Raw genomic sequence first — 19,573 nt, forward strand, 5'->3', positions numbered from 1 at the left:
ATTCAATAAGAGTAAAATAGAGCGATTCCGCTTCAATTTGTTGGGTTATTTGAGTGTACTCTCTTTGTCAACCAATCCCTAAGTAGTCAATATAAATAGCTTCAAATTATTTTAAAATTTTTTTTCATAGTATTAATAAAATACTTGATAAATAAATATATAACACTATTTTGTACTATAACTTTGATATTTAATTACAAGATATTGTAAAAATAAGATAATGGACGACAATGTAATGAATATCAATTGATAAATTTGAATGTGAAGAATCTCTGCATGAGAGAAAATAAAGACAATATAACTAATGAAATTATTTCTCTTATTTAATTTAATTTTTTGATAATGAATAATTTTTTCAAATAAATTAAAGGTATTGTAGACACATAATTCTAAATTAAAGAAATACATATGTATCATTTTTTGTTGTAGCTACTAATTTATTTAATTTAATAAGGGTAAAATAGAGTGAGAAACTTAATTATGTCAAATTTGATTGAGATGAGGTTCGAACCTAAGACCTTTCTTATAGAAATTAATGGGTAAGTTAAAAGTTAACGGAATATTAACGGAGAAGAGAATATTTAATGGAAAACTTAACGGATAATCATAAAAGTAAGGTTAAATTAGGTAATCTCTATTAATAATATTAATCTGAATTATCTTAACCATCTATTTGATTACATAATTCATCTGAATCATCCATTTGTTTAAATAATTTGACCGCCATTTTTTATACTCATTTTAGGCCTAACTCTCTTTGGCTCTTATTAGTATAGTAGATAGATTAATATCAATATTGAATTGTTATTAATGTGAATAAATATTTGGCGAGTTAATTTCATTTTTGGTCCTAGATTTATAGGTGACAATCTACTTTTAGTCTTTTTTTATCAAAACATCCACATTTGGTCCTAGTAGTGGCATGACTATTTTTGGTCCATCGTGTAACCCCTCGGTTTTTCCGACAAAGTTAAGGTTCGAGAATATTTTTTTTTTAAGCTATGACATTTATGAGAAGGTCTCTCGGTGTTCGAAAGAATTTTTTTTTAGACTAGTTATTAATAAGCTGTGATCTACGTACCGGTCACGAACCGTAAAATTTTAAAGGATGCTTATACAGTTCGAATTTTCCTAGAGATTAGATTATTAAGTATGATACGATTAAGCCTGAACTTCTAGTTAGTTCAAGTAAGAATTTAAACGGACTGTAAGGGTAAAATTATTACGGACCTTTGTACCTATATTTCGCGAGATACCGAAAAATTCTCAATTTTAGTGGTTATCGACGGGATTATTTTTAGGATAATTGTGGTGTTAGAATTTTCCCGAATTAAGTTATAATCCTCCGAACTTTCATCTGATTTAACCCCAAACTGGCAAAGTGAATTTTTACTCTTCAAGAGCTACCATGGGGAGTTGACATGTGGCACTCCTAATTACCACATGGTGGAGGTAATTAATGCATGTCATAAGAGGTATGGGAATGTTGCACTTGTTTCTTAAACATCAAGCAAAACTCACCATTATCCCCTCTCTCATCTCCCATAATTTCGAAAATCATAAGGAAAAAGAAGAAGAAAGAAAAACTTAGTCTTCTACTTTGTGATCAAGAACTCCCTAAGCATCTCTTCAACTCAAGTGCTCTAGTATAGGTAAGACTTTGGTTTTGTTTGGTTAAATCCTTCCTAGAACTTAAGTGTAAACTAAGGGTTCATGAAAATGTTGTTATTATGGTGATTTTGTTTAGGATCTTTGGTGAAAGGTTCGAGGGAGGAAATCATCAACTTCTACGGTTTTAAAATCTCCTAAAGAGGTAAGGAATCCCTTAAGTAGGCTTAGTCACTTGAAGGTGATCAAATGCTAGTAAATTATGTGACTAGGAATTTTATATGAAAATATTTTGTGTTAGGATTATGGATCTACAAGTTGGCTCAAAAGACTATACTTTGATTTTTGGAAAATTTTAGTATGCATGTTCATAGTTACTTTATGCATGTATATGTTGTGTTAGGGCCATATATGCTTATACATGTGAAAATGGTGGAAGATCGGGTCGTTACAACCCCGTTCGTGCGGCCCGAAGGGGGCAGAATCGGATGGACGCGGCAGTGGACGCGCGCCCATCACGGGAGAGCCTTCGGCGTCACGGCCGAAAGGCCGGACGCAACCACGGACGCGCGTCCGCTGCGCGTCTGTGGCGTCCAGACTTCGGCGAGAAATGCCGAAGCAGCAGACGCGGCTCGGACGCACGCGTCCGCTGTGCGTCCGCAGCTGCGGCCAACCGCGAGTCCGCGCGACGCGGACTCGTTTTCGACCGAACTGTTCCCCGATGTTTTTATTCCCGAGTGTTATGATGTTTGGAAGGCCTACGGGCAACCGAGTAAATTTTTGAAAGCTCGAATACTATTTTTTTGTAAATTATATTCATTAACTTGGAGAAAAATTGTATTTAAGAAATAATTGTGGCTCTTGTCACTCGGATTTTCATGGTGGAAAATCATTAACCAATATGTGTATTTTGGAAACACAATTGAACAAGTATGATTGTTTTGAGTCATCATGTGAATACGCTAATTAAACTCGAGGAAAATAAAGAATCATGTTTGCAACCCTTAATTTCTGGAATAAGGTGGGGACCTGCGGGAAGGCTTAAATGCCACAGCCCGGGGTTGGAATAAGGGTGGACCTACGGGAGGGCTGGAGTGCCATGGCCCGAGGTTGGGATAAGGAGACCTGCGGGAAGGCTGGAAATGCCACGGCCCGAGGTTTGTATGATCAAATTCATACTGCAGAGCGAAGTCTATTCGCTGAGAAGAGAGAAAGTTATTGAAATATTTTTGTATGATCAATTCATACAGAGCGAAGTCTATTCGCTGAGAAGAGAGAAAGTTATTGAAATGTTTTTGTATGATCAATTCATACTGCAGAGCGAAGTCTATTCGCTGAGAAGAGAGAAAGTTATTGAAATGTTTTTATATGATCAAATCATACTGCAGAGCGAAGTCTATTCGCTGAGAAGAGAAGGAGTTATGAAATTATTGAGACATTTGACCTGCGGGAGGCATGAGTGCCGCGGCCCGAGGTTCTTGAAACCATTCTAAGATTACACTATATCTATCCAACAAGGAATTAAGTGATTTTACTACTTATAAAATCTAGTTACTCCGTAACTAGATCGCAGAATAAAATGTCGTAAGTCCTGATCAGTAAAGTGTGCGTATTGTGAAACTCACTTTTGAATTAAATGTTGGAATTCTCGGGAATGGAAGTATTATGTGCCAATGTCACTTATATACTATATTGTATTGTTTTGTTGTTAATCTGGTTGCAGGTAGAATGCGACCGTTGGGTAAAGTTTACATTTTCTGAATATTATGTTGTTTTTGAAACCTTTGTTTACTTTCGAGTCACAATGGATTTCCTTACTTATCCGTCGTGCTAACTACACTTCATTGTGTCCTTTATCAGATGGAAACTAGTGTGGGCTCCTGGAGCCCAGTCCTTTATCAGATGGAAACTAGTGTGGGCTCCTGGAGCCCAGCGGACTCAGACCCCTCTGAGTTCGAGTTCCCCGTGAGCCCAGCGGACTCAGACCCCTCTGAGTTCGAGTTCCCCGTGCTTGACTATGATGATTACACCCATTATCTACTTGACCCCGTGCTTGACTATGATGATTACACCCATTATCTACTTGACGGAGACCCGTACGCCCCGGGCTACGCACCAGATCCGCCTGCATTGACTTGTACTACTGAGCCCACTCCCACTACTGTCTCACCGGTGGTACCAGTTTGGTCCCCCATCCCCGTCGAGCCGATGTGTCCTTTCGACGCCCTCCAAGCCAGCTATGGGTTCTACCCCATAGAGATCCTACCCGGTAGCAACCCTCTCGAGTTTGTGGTCCACTATCCTTACCCGTGGGATCCGAGGCCCCCGGACTACCACGATGAGTGGATGATGTATATGAACACGTGCCGGTTTCTGGACCACATCATGTGGTTTGAGGGTGAGTGGCATGTTGTCTGGGGCACCTACACGGGCCCAGTATACCACTCGTTAGACTAGGTAGTGTCTAGAGTGGGGAGTGCAGTCAGTTCTTTTGTGTACATATCTTTTGTAGCGGTGCCAGTTCTAGAATGACTATCAAGTCCGGGTCTAACTAAACTCTTTTGGTGGGCTGTATCTTAAACCTTGGTTCTTTTGGTAGCTCGTTTAGCTACACTTAATCAATGCCATGAAAATGCACTTTATTTTGATGGTTATGTTGATATTGTGCAGTATCCTTATCTTTAGCCTGTGCATCTAGAATGAATCCTATCTGAATGTGATTGGGTTTAGTCTAGGTGTGGCGGTAACTACTCCGGTCGTTCGGTATAGCCGAGTCGGGGTGTTACACATCGTCAACAAAATTGTTAAAATGTCGTTAAATACAACGACATTTTGATCATTTTTATACAAAGAGAGTTGATCCCGCTATATTTTTATGTGTATTTTTTTTAAAAAAATTATAATTAAAGACCGAAATGCCTTTGTATTTAATAATATTTTAACAATTTTGTTGACGAATGACCAAAAATGGTCATGCCACAATAATACTAGGACCAAATATGAATGTTTTGATAAAACAAAATGACTAAAAGTGGATTGTCACCTATAAATCCATGATAAAAAATGGAATTAACTCAATATTTGGCACACTAAATTTTATTCTGCAATGTTGGTTAAGATATCTTATTTAACTATTTCAAAATAAATGTTACTTTTTGATTGTTTTTTTAGTGTCTATAATAATGCTAATTTTGTGTATGATTATTAATCAACTGAAGAATTTTTAGTAACGACTAAAATTACATCGAATTACATATTTATATCATTTGTTAAATATTATATATTTTGAAATCATTCATTAACCTTAAAGGTTGGGTCACCTGTGATGTTAATGAGAAATATTGACCACGCTCTTCGGCTCTTGGCATTTGCAATGGTACTCAGTTGGTTGTAATGAAATTAGCTAACCATGTTATAGAAGCACACATATTGACAAAGACAAATGCAGACACTAATGTACTAATTGCTAGATTGACTATCACTCTATCAGACCTAAGACTACTGTTCAAGTTTAACAGAAGACGATTTCCATTGATGCTTTAAGTAAAGAAAGGGCTATCGCCAAGTCTTAACAGAGCTCCGTAATGAAACTGCAATTCATCTCAAATGATACTTCCTGACATTTGTTTTTATATTATCAAATGAAACCGTAGTTATATCAAAATGAAACTATAATTGTATTGAAATGAAACTGCAGTGTATATAAAATGAAACTGAATAACAGTTTCACATATTTGAGTGTATATTGTCCAATGAAACTGTAGTTATATCGAAATGATACTGTAGTTGTGTTGAAATGAAACTGCAATGTATTATAAAAGAAACTGTAATTGTGTTGAAAGGAAACTGAATAACAGTTTCACATATTTGAGTGTATAATGTCGAATAAAACTGTAGTTATATCGAAAAGAAAATGTAAGTGTGTTGAAAGGGAACTGAAATGCATATAAAATAAAATTGAATGTTATACACACAGAGTTAACGGCGCAGAACGGAGTTGTTTTTACTGTTTCTTTTCATTAATCAAAACGACGTCGTTTTGATGGATGTATCATGCATTGACAGCATAATTTGTGTGTATTTGGGAATGGGGGAACAAATATCTTTGTAGCCCAAGCCCAAACTAGGTTAATCAGCAAATATAAGCCTGGCCCATTTTAAGAGTGTTGCAGTACCCCAATAACCACAAACTAGAAAACATACGTAGCCGAAAAGTCTGCAAATCTTCGATTTCATTGCTTTGCAAAGAGGAAAAGTGGTTCAGGTATTCTCATCGTCTCCTTCTCTATCTACGCGTGCAATTGTATACATGTGTGTGTATGTATGTAAATACTTGTTTTGATGTTCTATGATCCATAGATCTCTAGGGTTTAAGGATATGAGGATTTTGATTTTTTTTTTTTTAAACCATGAAGTCCTCTGTAGTGCTGAATAATTGGGTAGTGCTTTGATTGTCATGCTTGTAATGCCTTGAGTTGTTCTTTATAAGCTTCTTGTGTGGCACATAAGTATGATTATGGGGGGTGGCAATTTTTGTATTAGAGCTGAAAGAATGGGTGCTTATGTCCATAAGGATCAGTTTGGGATGGTTCTGCTAAAAGTGGTTCTATCTGAGCTCTGACATAAATAAGAGCAAGGAAAGAGAATTTGCTTTGAATAGATTTGATTTTGGGGATTTTCAATTATTAGCAAGCTTCATATTGGCGCCTGTTCTTCAATTATAGATAAGTTTTAGTGTGAAAAAGTTTGAATCAACTGCAAGAGGCAATTAGTATTGCTTGCTTGGAATCGCATTACGTAGTTGGATTTTATGACTCTCGAACCCTATTGGAAATTGTATTGTAATCATATTGAGCATGCTTTGAAGACTTCGAAAAATAAGAGCAAATCAGAAAGGTTTTAAAAAATCATTAACACATAGCTTGATCCTAGTTTGTAGTTGAGTTGGGTCCTGCTTTCTGTGATACATGCACAGATATGCTATGCTTTTCTTCGACTTTCCTTTCTTCACTTGATTGCGTAAGAATCCGATAAACTCAGTGTTTCAGCTGCTTGGTTGGTTATCATAGTTTACACTTGGCTGATAGAATCTTTAATTAATTAGTTCAATCTTTATTAGCCATGAAGGTGCGATCATCTGTGAAGAAAATGTGTGAGTTCTGTCGCACAGTCAAACGACGAGGGCGAGTGTATGTGATATGCTCAGCTAATCCTAAACACAAGCAAAGACAAGGCTTGTCAACTTTTGCATATGAAGGACCAATACCCAGCACGTATGCATTCTCATGAACTATCTCCCTTCTGTTTTACTGAACTTGTTTATTTATACACACCGTTAAGTTTACTAACACCTGTAAATATGCTAGCTAACTTTGTAGCTTCCTATGTCACTCTTATTTCTGTGTGCATTCTTAGATAGACATTTGTCCAACTCTAACCTCTCTACAACTGAACTATTACAGTCTTCTCTTAAACACTTCCATTCTATTTTTTTACACATAAAATCATGAGTATGCTCATTTAAACATGTTAAGAGTAAAGCACTCAGTTTTGTCCTTACATTTTAAAAACCTAAAGCACCACTAGCAATGTCCCAGGAAAACCTAATGTGCTTTAAGCCATAGGAAGGGGAACAGTTATCTTGCAAGGTTCAAACTTTGTAATTAAATGAACCTTATATGTCAAAGTGGATTACAATTGAATGTCCAGCACTGCAAACATGTGCACTATCTACATAAATGGCATCACAATGGATATTTATGGAAGGCTGAAATCTTGTTCTATCTGAACCTATTCTATAAATTGTAAAAATATTTTATCCATTAAGCTACTAGTGGCATCATTGAGGACCAAGTTTGTTCCATTTTTCAGCACATAAGTTATGGTTGTCTTTTGTTCTGTATTTTGGATTCAACCTCTGCTCCTTCCAATTGAAAAGTTAAATCAAAAGGCTGTAATTATACCGTCTTTTCTGGTCAAAAGCTTGAAACCAAGCAATGCGCAGAAGTGGTGAGATCATGGACAATTTCATTTAAGAAAATAATTACTCCGTACTAGAATATTTTCATTTGCCATTCAATGAATATATTCTTCCTTATTGTAATTGTGTGTTTGTCATTAGAGAACAAAATGCAACAAACTGATTACTTTTGGGTCACATCCATCTCAGGTCTTTGGTTACAAGTGCCAAGCAGGAGATGCCATCCAGCAATGTTATCAGCAGTGGTCTGCCTTCTCTTATAACCAAAAATTCTGAAGTATTGATCACACCGTGGTGGAGAAGGGGTTTGGTCTCTATTCTGCTCAATCAGGGTAGTAAGCAGTAGAAAGACAGCCAAGAAATTTATATCTGACTTCTGACTCTATGAATTTCCCTTCTGTCTTTTTTTCACTTTGGAATTCTAAGGCCATATTCCTCATTCACAAACACATGTGGGTACACCAATGGAATGAAAGCTGAAAGAGTAACTTATGAACTGGAAATCTGCAGATACTTTAACCAGTGACATTGGGGTTTTTTTTTTTTTTTGAATATATAATTTTACTAAGTAGTATTAAGTTGTAAGGGTGCTTCATTTCCCTTGGCAATAACCATATATTTATATCCAGTCTTAACCCTTTCGGTTGATCAAGTTAAGCATAATGGGAATAATTTCAACCAAGATGGCTAAGGATACGAACTTGTATCATAAGGTCACGAGTTCGAATCTTAGCTTTCTTGGTTTGAATTGGCCAACTATGGACAACTTAGGTTATTTTACCTTTTGTGGTATTTTGTCGGTTAAGGTGAAAAGGCAGAGTTTATTTAGTGTACACCCTAGAATAGTGGTTGCGTATTTTCTTAGTCACTCAAAAAAAAAAAGTTAAGCACATTGTACAACTTTAAGTATTTTGTACCATTATATATGATATAACATAAATTTTCATAAAACATTTTACTACTTATTTTATAGATTATTAGTTATTGATTTTGTTTGTAAAGTGAGTTTTTGGTGTTAAAAATTAAAGTCAGGTTTTCTAATAGAAATATAGTGGGATAGAAGGTAATCGTAATAACCGTCACAAGATTCGATGGTGATGTCCAAATCAATTTAATCCAAGAAACTTCTGGACCATATATATAGCTATAAAAATAAATTCATAAACAAGTATTGATCGTTCCAAACAATTTCAATATTATTGTTTAGTACGGGGTATAGTTGATATAATTGTCAATTACATCTGACGTTATTCATTGCTGATTGCGGAGCGTTCTACAGTTCTAGAACATCAAATTTTGGAATAAAAAAAAAAATAATGGTGCACATATCAACGGTGCAAATTCAATAATGGAAATGGAAAATCAACTGTAGGGATTTGGAATGATGCAATATAAACCAAAGCTTTCAGTTGGGCCAGAGTTGTTTGACAATTTACATTTCCAATTAGAACCCTAATAATTGCGTCGGCATAATTATTGAGCAGTTATGTGCATGATTGTTTGAATGTCTTTGTCCACCCAAAACTCAAAAACTACGCTTTTCTTTTCTTTTTTTCTTTTTTCTTTTTTCTGACAATGACCAAACAGCTTTAACCTTAATGACGCATTTACTTGGATGGAGCCGGGAGGAAACTAGGGGTGGCCAATTCAGTTCGATTTATCCGAACGAACTGAATCGAACCAAACCAAACCTAGTAATACAAAATCAAACGTTTCAGAATTCTTGTAAATCGAACGGTTCGATTAAAAATCGAACCGAACGGTTTAGTAAAAACCGAACTTCGTTAAGTTTTAATAATAATAATAATAATAATAATAATAATAAAATAATAATAATAATAATAATAAAATAATAATAATAATAATAATAATAACAACAACAACAACAACAATAAAAATAATAATAAAGAAGTAAAACTAAGTCCCTTGATGTCTGCTCCGTCGTTTAATTTCTATTCTCACTAGTATCTCTCTTAAATTTTTTTATTTGATTTCTTTATAGTTTGTTCTCTGCTTTGCGCTTTTATTGTTTGCTGCAATTGTTCTTTACCTCACAATTAGTACTTAGTAGTATGTTTGAACTTTGAATTGCTATTTTGTTATATAATTTTTAGATTTTTGATATGAATAATGTGATAGTATGTTCAGAAAATTAAGAAACGCTAAAATTTGGGGACTTAAACCGAATCGAATTAAATATGAAATCCAAACCGAACCGAACTCTAATGTTAAATCGAATGGTTTAAATTTTTTAAAACCAAAACCGAAACCGAACCCGTAACTGAAAAAAACCGAACCGAAACCCGAAACGCCCACCCCTAAACTAGGAAGGAAATGAATTGTAATTTTGATGTAAGAAAAATAATGTAAAAATAAAATGATAATTTAAATTTCAGTATTTGTTTTGCAGGAATAGAATTACTGAGAATTTCAGTTCCAATGTTTGGTATACATGGCAATTGAAAAGGAAGAAATAGTATAAAGTCCAAAATGTCATACTTATTATTATTATTGTTGTTGTTGTTGTTGTTGTTAATTTTGCTATTAGAAAATTTAGGCAAATATGCTATACCTATACAAAATACAAATTTTGTTGTTGAAAACACGCGGACCAAATTCAAATTTTATTTTTGAACATTTATGTAACACGCTATAAATAAACCATAGAATCAAATTGAAAGCAATAAAATAGATAAGAGAGTTTTGCGAAAATATACTTGATTGAGGTTCTGTGTTGAGAGTTGAAGAAAAAATACACACTATGATCGAGTGGAGAGGTTAGGCATTACTTTTAAGGTTTTTTTTTCTTTTTTTTTTCTTTTTTTAAAAGATGTGTAATTTTGTCTCAAAGTTATAGATATTTTTTCATAAAAACCATAGAATTGAAATACCAAGGGAAGGCATGGGATTTTAATTGCAATTCCCTCTAATCAAACGAAAGAATTTACTTACATTCGAATTATGTGAGAATGAAATTGTAATTCCCTCCTACCAAAGCCAAAAAGTCATCGTCAATTAAACAACCTTGAGGTTTTTTAATTTAAATTACCAAATTAAAACCGAATCTACTAAAATTGACAATTTTGGTTTTCATTTAAAAAACCGTCACTTCACAATTTGTTTAAATTCCCCATTTTTTACCATCCATGCATGTGAAGAGAATTTTGACACACCTTTAATTCGAGTTCAAAGTGAATTAAGAGCAAGTTAATAACAAATTATATACTTTCCTTTCAAAAATATTATATACTCCCTCCATTTTTTAATAATTTATATGTGAATCCAGTTTCACCAGATTAATCCTTAATTTATAAGACTTGGCCTTTAAGTTACTACAAAGGTAAATTGGAATCACGCAATCAATTTATCAGTCAGATCCTAATCATGCGATAAACCACTACACTAAGCCCTTCCATCATGTTTTGTGTTTGGTTTGATAAATAAGACTTGAAGCAAGTTATTTATGATTCAAATTTTCAAATTATTTAGTTTAGTAGTAGTATATGAAATTTTTATGTTTAAAAATTATATTAAATTATTATTAATTATAAAAATAATATCAAACAAAATAAACAAAAAAGAAAGAGATGATTTGCCTAAATAGTGAATAGTAAACCAAACAACTTAAAGGAGGCAAAAAAGGAAAATATTATATACACTTCTCCTTATCTACTCTCAACTTTTATTCTACACTTAAAATTTTGATGTAAATATTCTTACAGGGACTCACATGAAAAAAATAACTTTTTAGTACCCGTCACATCATCGGTAAATTTGAGGGAGTAAGCTCGGCTAAAAATAGGCATTCAATATTTGGAATAACTCTTTTTTGAATTTTTTTTTTGAAAAAACTCTTTTTTGAACTTTTAAAACTTAAAATTGTTTTGATAGGGGAAAAATAAGAGCATTAATGTTATCCAAAGTGGTCCATCACCGTCCACAGCTTTAAGTGTGTGACTTAGATGCTACGGCGCCCACTTCATTTTCCCTCCAACCCGCTGTGTTGAGCAGTCCATCAATGGAAACATCGTAGGAAAAAGCTGTCGCTTTAGCTTATCAATACCTACAGTACTAGAATGGGTATTTTCCTTTTCTTTTCCTCTTTCAAGGATAAGGCTTCAATGGTTTCCATTTTATGATCTGCTCTGTCTTTGGAGTACTGGAAGCGTGTTGCTTAATCCCACTCTACCATGGTGAACGAAGACTCTGCTGCTTGGATCACTCAGCTTCTTGCTTTAATGGGGTATGTATTCGGATTTCACTTCAGATTTTTTTTGTGTGGTGAATTTTGAGTGCTTCATATTTTCTTTTCTGGTAGCTGAGCGAAAGGGCGGAATTAAGTAAAAACGCGTTAATATATTCCCCTTTTTCTGTTGATCAAATTTATGGAATCAGATCCTTTTTTAAATTTTTTTTTGGATGTATTATGATGAATGTTTATTGTACAGGTAATTGTTCTTAATATTTATTGTATTTATTTGGATTTTGCTTAGTAATCAAGTTATTTTAATTCTCTTAGTTACAGAGTCTTCTGCAATCTCCAAGGGAGCATGAATATGAAACATTCAATGAAGGAATGTCTCGGGGTTTGATGTTACTGAAAAATCCCTTTGGCTTAAAGGGCAAATTGATGAAGATGTATTTTTCCTGGCTTGGAATGGGTAGTCAAGAAGCATGTTGATAAAGCAAATGCAGCTGTGTTGGGATTTTTTAAAACACAGTTGTTTAGTAAGGCAACAAATAGATAGAATAAGAAATGAATTCATTCCTAGGAGATAATACAGAAAAACAGATTAAGGTGTTTTGGTGTGATAGGAATAGAGTGAATCGGGAGCAAGTCACATATGACCTGGGGGGCGGGAACCAAACGTCAATGATTCGATCTTTGGCTTTGTGTATGGAGTAACTTTAAATCTCCAGGCCAGATGTTCCACCCATTTGAGTTGCCTACAATTCAACGGTGGAAACCCCTACAAGTCACATATGAGAAATGATAGATATTAATGTCACATATGAGAAATGATAGATATAATATGTTTGGGATCAAATGGAGGCCTAATGATAGTCGCACTAGAACCTGTTGCAGTATTATTTAGTTCTAGGAGAAAAGGGATGGATAATCATAGTAATACTTCACACGGGAAATGTTCTCAGGGCAGGATGGTGAAATAGAATTTGTATCACTGTAAACACTTGGCAAGACATGGCTTCAATTAAGCTTAGTTATGAGGATATTACAGATGGGCTGTTTGTCATCAATTTTCAAGAATCAATGGTCTTATTCTCATTAAGTCAAACCATGGTTATTGGCTCATTGGCTAGTATGTTTGAAGTCCATGGGTAGATTTTACGGTGGCAATTCAAATTGCGAACTATGATAAACCAAGATTCTTTTGCTTCTCAAAAATTGCATCTCATTGATATAAATGAACCTGTGGTTGGCTAGTGAGCTAATTAGCTAATTATTCTTATTATTTTATCAAAAAGTGTTTCTTGTTGTTACTGTGATTGTACATGCTCCTAAACTCAGTTGACACTGAGCAGAGGTTGCTTGGGTTTATGCGAAAGCAAGATCCATGGGCAGTTGGTGAGGAAATCAAGCATATCCGAAGGTTTCTGGAGCACTAGCACATATGATTTGGAGAGTAGTACTATTTTGCCTCAGAGAAGTATGACCTCTATCACTGTACCAAATCTGAGTCTCAGTCAGTACAGTGGCACTGGCAATACCACCACCCATGAAGAATTTGTAAATCAGGGTAAGTTCATTTCAACCTTTGAGCTTTCTTCTGTGAAGCGCATAGCTTTATCTGTTTTATGTCTTTGATGCATAAATTCCATTGATAACAAGAATGGATTATTTTGACGCCTTTAGTTTTGTAGGTCAAATTAGCGTAAGCACAGCAAGCTTCAAACAACACGTTTGCTCATGACAGTGATCCTGTATTCCTGTTCATCATTTCACGGATTTTTGCATTGCAGGTTATCTTTGGTGGAAACAGAATAGGCTTCAGTGGCGTGGAAGTAAAAAGACTGAGAACCGGAGACTAGTTTGGAAATCAATACTTGAGTAAGAACCTTGCACTTTTTCATGTATTCCATGAAACATTCAAAGTCCAGAGTTATATTTCTTTGAGTTAATTCCGAATTTAGTCATCGGACTATAACTCATTTCCAATTTTAGCCCTTGACTTTTAAACCTGCCAAATTTAGTCCTTGAGAGTATTGAATCAGTTTCCATTGTAATCCACTGCAAGTTTTCTTGGTGTGAACGATTAAAATTGTAGGTGAAATAAGGACTGCTAGAGTAAGAAAATTAGGGCTTTGTTTTCCGCATGTGAAAAATAGTTGGCACAATGATCATAACTTTCCAATTTGACCCTCAATTTAACAGTTTACACAGCGGAAAACTTACTGTTGATTACAATTGGAAACTATTCAATACTCAAGGACTAAATTTGGTAGCTTTAAAAGTCCAGGACAAATTAAAAACGCGTGATAGTTAGAAGACTAAATCTGGAATTAACTCTATTTCTTTTGTAAATAATACCTGGGATTTTTATTCATACATTACATAATTTTCCATTAATTTTGTTATCTCTGAAGCTGCAGACTATAGGTAGAATATTGGAGCATTTTAACTTTCTCTGCCCTTCAGCTGAAAATGTTTCTTATGTGTCATTTTTAGTTGGGATGCTTCCTATGAATGCACAGCAGAGACTAGCAAGCCTTTCCCTTGTCCAATTCCCCTCTCTGTGAGTTTATTTTCTACTCACCAGCCATCAACCCTTAAGTTTATTTCTGCTTTCCATTGCCATGCTTTAAGCACAGGGCCTTTTGCTGACTTGATCCATTGACAGGAAATGGTTGACCTTCTTGTGGATACATGGGAGGAAGATGGATTATATTATGAATAATGCTAATTTGAGAACCATTACTGTACTGATTTTAGCTAAGCATCTGGCCTTGTGTTGTGTGTCAATTTCTGCTATGAAAAGGATGTATATATACTATATAGTTTAGTTCTAGCAGTGAAGCAGATGTTGAGAGAAGAAGAGTATATAAGTGTGGTAAAAGTTAGGTGACTTCCTTCTCTCTCTAATTACTTTTAAAGATTGTGTTAATGTATACTGCCATTTAAAATGTTAATGTTTCTCCAGTTTTAGAGTAGTATTTGCTTCAACAATCATTATTGCATGGACCATGGTCCACACAGCTGGGTGGACCAAAAATAAAAAGTACATTATTTTTATATTGAAGGTACATTATTTTTGTACTGTAGATACATTATTTTAGGGTACATTATTTTTGTACTGAAGATACATTATTTGATATATACTATCAAATAATGTACCTACAGTACAAAAATAATGTACCTTCAGTACAAAAATAATGTACTTTTTATTTTTGGTCCACAAAGTTGTGTGGACCATGGTCCATGCAATAATTTGCCTTGCTTCAATATTTGGACCAGGTCCATCTTGCATTATGGATCCTGATCCAAAAATCATGATGTGTCTGCAGTTGATATATTATGAACTTGCAGTTAGCAACTTATGTGCCTATAAATAAATTGAAGGTACTTAACATGTTAACTACAGACACATAACATAGATAGTAATTATAGACACATAATATGTTAACTATAGACACATAAAATATTACCACCTCCGTCCCAAAATGGTTGTCTGGTTCGTTTAACGAGGCTTGACTGAAGTAATTTTTAATCCAATTTTTCATATTAGGAATAAGGTCTAAATTAGTCACTGAACGTAACATGAAAGTGCAATTTGGCCACTGAACGAAAAAAAAGTGCAATTAGGCCACTGAACACTTCAAATACATGCAATTTCACCTGATAGCAGGTTACCTTCCATTTCATCAGGTTGCCTGCTTAATTGGATGGTGAGTTGGCATTTTAAAATAATTTAATAATAATAAATTATATATATATATATATAAATAAATAATAAAAAAATTAAAAAATTAAAACAAAAAAACACACAAACCCACGGCCCTACAGATGAAGTATTCCATTTTGTTGATGGAAAACTGCGTCGACTGCAGGCCAGCCGAGAGTTGAGATAAGCTAGTTTGATGGGAAAAATGAAAATATAATGAACCCTCAATTTGACTTCAATTGATTAGTGTATGTTAATTGTGATTGGTGGCTCAAATTCAATTAGTAATAGCCTTGGCGCCCACGAATTGGAATAGGATTCTAGTGTATTTGAGTTTTTTTTTTTTAAATTTTTGAATTTTTAATTTTTATTTTTAAGTTTATTATTAAAAATTATTTTAAAATGCCAACTCACTATCCAAGTAAGCAGACAACCTGATAAAATGGGAGGTAACCTGCTATCAGGTGAAATTGCATGTATTTGAAGTGTTCAGTGGCCTAATTGCACTTTTTTTTTGTTCAGTGGCCAAATTGCACTTTCATGTTACGTTTAGTGGCTAATTTGGACCTTATTCCTTCATATTATTAAGTTTAGCATTAATATATAAAATTTATATATTTAGAAACTACATTAAAATTACTATTAACCACAAAAAATTAAATTTAAAAATAATAAAAAATTAGTAAAGAAAATAAGCAAAGAAGGAAGAGTTGGTTTGACCAATGAATAGTAAATAGGACAGGTAAAATGGGATAGAGGGAGTATGTGTCTGTTGTTAACATATTATTTGACTGTAGTTAACATGTTATATGTTTTCAATTTATTTACATATTAACTGCATGTACAAAATATGTCAATTGCAAAAACGTAATTTGAAAGTTATTTTGGACTATGGTCTACAATTCAAGGTGGACCTTGGTCTATGGTATAATTGGTCCTAAATTGATAGTTGGATTGCACTATGCTCAACAAGTGGACAGTAGTTAAACTCATAACCTTGTAATTAAAAAATATATTCTCTTTTAACTTAACCTCATAATTGAATTATACATTTATTTTTATATATTATATGCTAAGTACATGTAACAAAATATACCTTATAATTAATTGATTTAACTCTAAAACTTGTCAAATAATAAAATTAGCTATTGAAAGATTACATTCCAACAAAGTTCAAAGTAAAAAATTAATTATTCAAGGGATCAAAACTTTTTTTTTTCCTGATTTTCACAACCCCAGCCCTCAGGTTTCTACTTTCTTGGTTGCAGTTCATCAAATTCTATCCAAACTGCATGTTACACTAGTCTCTTAAATTAAATTATTTATTGATAGAAAAAGGCTTAAATAACCCTTTAAATTGGGTAAATAGTGAAATTAAACCTATTAATGATTGTATAGGATTGGGTTCATCATAAACCGATAAAAATATTACTTGGATGGGTTAAAAATAGTAATAATATTTTAAGGACACTAGGGCCAACTGGCCAAGCAATATTCACAATGGGTTAATGAGTAAATACAAAAGTCAAAATGTTAAATAGTAGACAAGAAATCATTGGACTAGATGCCCTGAATATTTGATGATGTTCGAAGGAAGTTAAGGGCACCCTTAAATAGTGTCACATCCCCAAAAATGAATGGCTGACATGCTTCGATAAACTATGTATACTCACTTGTCATCACCATGTCACATTCAAATTTCCTTCACTAATAAGTATTGTTTATTACTTTCAGTTGCACATTAAATACGGTGGATTAGCTGGTTGCCATGTAGTTAATTATGCAAGTAAAGAGTTTCTTTCTTCCAACTTTCATGCTAAGTTACTGCCACATATGAATTAAATTAGTACATGCGAAAAGCCTAGTCAATGCTAAATTTTCAAATTGACTTTTTATTTATTTATTATTTTTTTTAACGGATTTAATGGATGCCAATAATAATTTTTTAATTAATAACTCAATTACACTATTTGCTTTACTTGGATTTATTTGATTCTTTGTCTTTATTCAAATTTTGTGATATGTAATGAACTTAAACCCAACCCAACCCAATAACAAGCAAAAATGTTAGCCCAAAATAGAAAATAAAATTAAGGGTTGTTATGCCGTGGACCGAGGTCCACCTTGCAAGGTGGACCTGGGTCTACATTCACATACACTATACTTTATATTCACAATTTGTAAACTCTACATTCACACATTACAGGATTATATGTTTAGTAACTAAAATCTACATTCACATACACTATACTCTACATTCAAAATTTGTAAACTCCACATTCACACATTCAACCTATACTCCACATTCACAACTTGAGAACTCAACATTCACACATTACAGGGCTACAAGTTGCTAGAACTTCGTAACTCTATTACAGATTCACACATGCATAACTCTACATTCACGATTTCTATACTCTATATTCACAATTTGAAACCTCCACATTCACACATTTCTGGGCAACTCTACATTCACACAATCATAAATCTACATTCACGATTTCTATACTCTACATTCACACTTTGAAACCTCTACATTCACACATTTTTGGACAACTCTATATTCAGCAATATGTTTACTAATTAAAAAAAAAAAGACAACAAAAACGACGTAGTTTTGGACCCAGGTCCACCTTGCAAGGGTGGACTTGGGTCCACAGCATAATTTGCCTAAAATTAAAAACTTGGCCGACCATTTATTGTTCCATGTCCACGTAGCATGTGGACCCTGGGATGAGAACACAATATCTGTATTAATTGAGTCTAACTGAATACAATGATAAAGGTAGAATATATACAAGAAGACTCTCAGAGAGACTAGGATAAATAGTCCTATCATGACTCAGACTCACAGAGTCCTAATACTCCCCCTCAAGCACAAGGTAAACTGAAAACCTGTAGCTTGTCTCTAAGAAAAGAAAATCTGGGACTAGATAAAGCCTTCGTAAAAATGTCTGCCAGTTGATCCTTTGTAGATATAAAATTCACCTGAATATCCCCCTTTGCAACTCTGTCCCTAACGAAGTGATAGTCAATCTCCACATGCTTGGTCCTGGCATGAAAAATAGGATTTGCAGACAAGTATGTAGCTCCAAGATTATCATACCACAGCTTTGGAACCGAAACATCAGTAATATTAATCTCACGCAGCAAAGACACAATCCAGAGCACCTCAGCACAGACATCAGCTAGTGCCTTATACTCTGCTTCAGTGGAAGAACGAACAACAATTCTCTGCTTGCTACAGACCCAAGACACAAGATTGGTGCCAAGAAAAACTGCATACCTACTGGTAGATTTTCGATCATCAGGGCAACCAACCTAATCGGAATCAGAAAACGCATGAATCTCCCTAGACAGAGATTTCGTGATACGAAGACCAAAGGATAAGGTGCCCTTAACATACCTCAAAACTCTCTTCAATTGTTCCCAATGTGACATGGTCGGGGCATGCATATGCTGGCATAACTGATTGACCGCAAAGCTCAGATCTGGTCTTGTAACAGTGAGGTATTGCAAGGCACCCGCCAGACTTCTATACTTGGTAGGATCATCAAACAGCTCTGCAGTGGTGACAGGAGTTTTCGACACAGATAGAGGTGTAGCTAGCGATTTACAATCAGTCATACCCGCACGCTTCAAGATGTCTATCATATATCGCTGTTGAGAAAGAAGAACACCAGTGCTAGTTTTCACCAATTCAATACCAAAGAAAAATCCAGGTTCACCAAGATCTCTAATTTTGAAAGTAGCAGACAATTTTGATAATAAATCACCTACTAATTGTGTATCATTCCCAATTACAAGAATATCATCAACATAAACTAGCAAGTAAACACAGGCAGACCCTTGCGAATAATAAAACAGAGAGACATCAGTCTTAGATGCTATGAACCCGAAAAAAGTAGAAAAGCATGCAATCGATTAAACCAAGCCCTAGGAGCCTGTTTGAGACCATACAAGGAGCGTTTAAGCAGACATACATGATCAGGGAATTGAGTATCAGTATAACCAGGCGGCTGACGCATGTAAACAGTTTCAGTTAAACTACCATTCAAGAAAGCATTGTGAACATCAAGTTGAC

At 34.4% G+C, this 19,573-nt stretch overlaps 1 protein-coding gene across 2 annotated transcripts; it reads left to right on the forward strand.

Moving 5' to 3' along the window:
* The first annotated feature begins 11,561 nt into the window (after positions 1-11,561).
* Positions 11,562-14,758, forward strand: LOC115999851. 2 transcript variants are annotated; one of them, XM_031239789.1, is made up of 6 exons: positions 11,562-11,831; positions 12,108-12,226; positions 13,133-13,347; positions 13,571-13,658; positions 14,277-14,343; positions 14,449-14,758. In XM_031239789.1, the coding sequence occupies exons 1-6, from the start codon at positions 11,724-11,726 to the stop codon at positions 14,503-14,505; spliced, it is 654 nt and encodes a 217-aa protein (XP_031095649.1). In that variant the 5' UTR covers positions 11,562-11,723; the 3' UTR covers positions 14,506-14,758. The 2 variants fall into 2 exon arrangements, with proteins under 2 accessions (XP_031095649.1, XP_031095650.1); XM_031239790.1 differs by lacking the exon at positions 12,108-12,226 and having other exon boundaries at positions 11,568-11,831.
* The last annotated feature ends 4,815 nt before the right edge of the window (positions 14,759-19,573 follow it).

The sequence above is a fragment of the Ipomoea triloba genome, chromosome 12, assembly GCF_003576645.1.
Source record: "Ipomoea triloba cultivar NCNSP0323 chromosome 12, ASM357664v1".
Classification (NCBI taxonomy): domain Eukaryota; kingdom Viridiplantae; phylum Streptophyta; class Magnoliopsida; order Solanales; family Convolvulaceae; genus Ipomoea; species Ipomoea triloba.

Coding starts and splice junctions, on each gene's coding strand:
- LOC115999851 (XM_031239789.1), top strand. CDS start 11,724: ATGATCTGCTCTGTCTTTGGAGTACTGGAAGCGTGTTGCTTAATCCCA. Junction 11,832..12,107: donor CAGCTTCTTGCTTTAATGGG/GTATGTATTCGG, acceptor TAATTCTCTTAG/TTACAGAGTCTTCTGCAATC. Junction 14,344..14,448: donor CTTGTCCAATTCCCCTCTCT/GTGAGTTTATTT, acceptor ATCCATTGACAG/GAAATGGTTGACCTTCTTGT.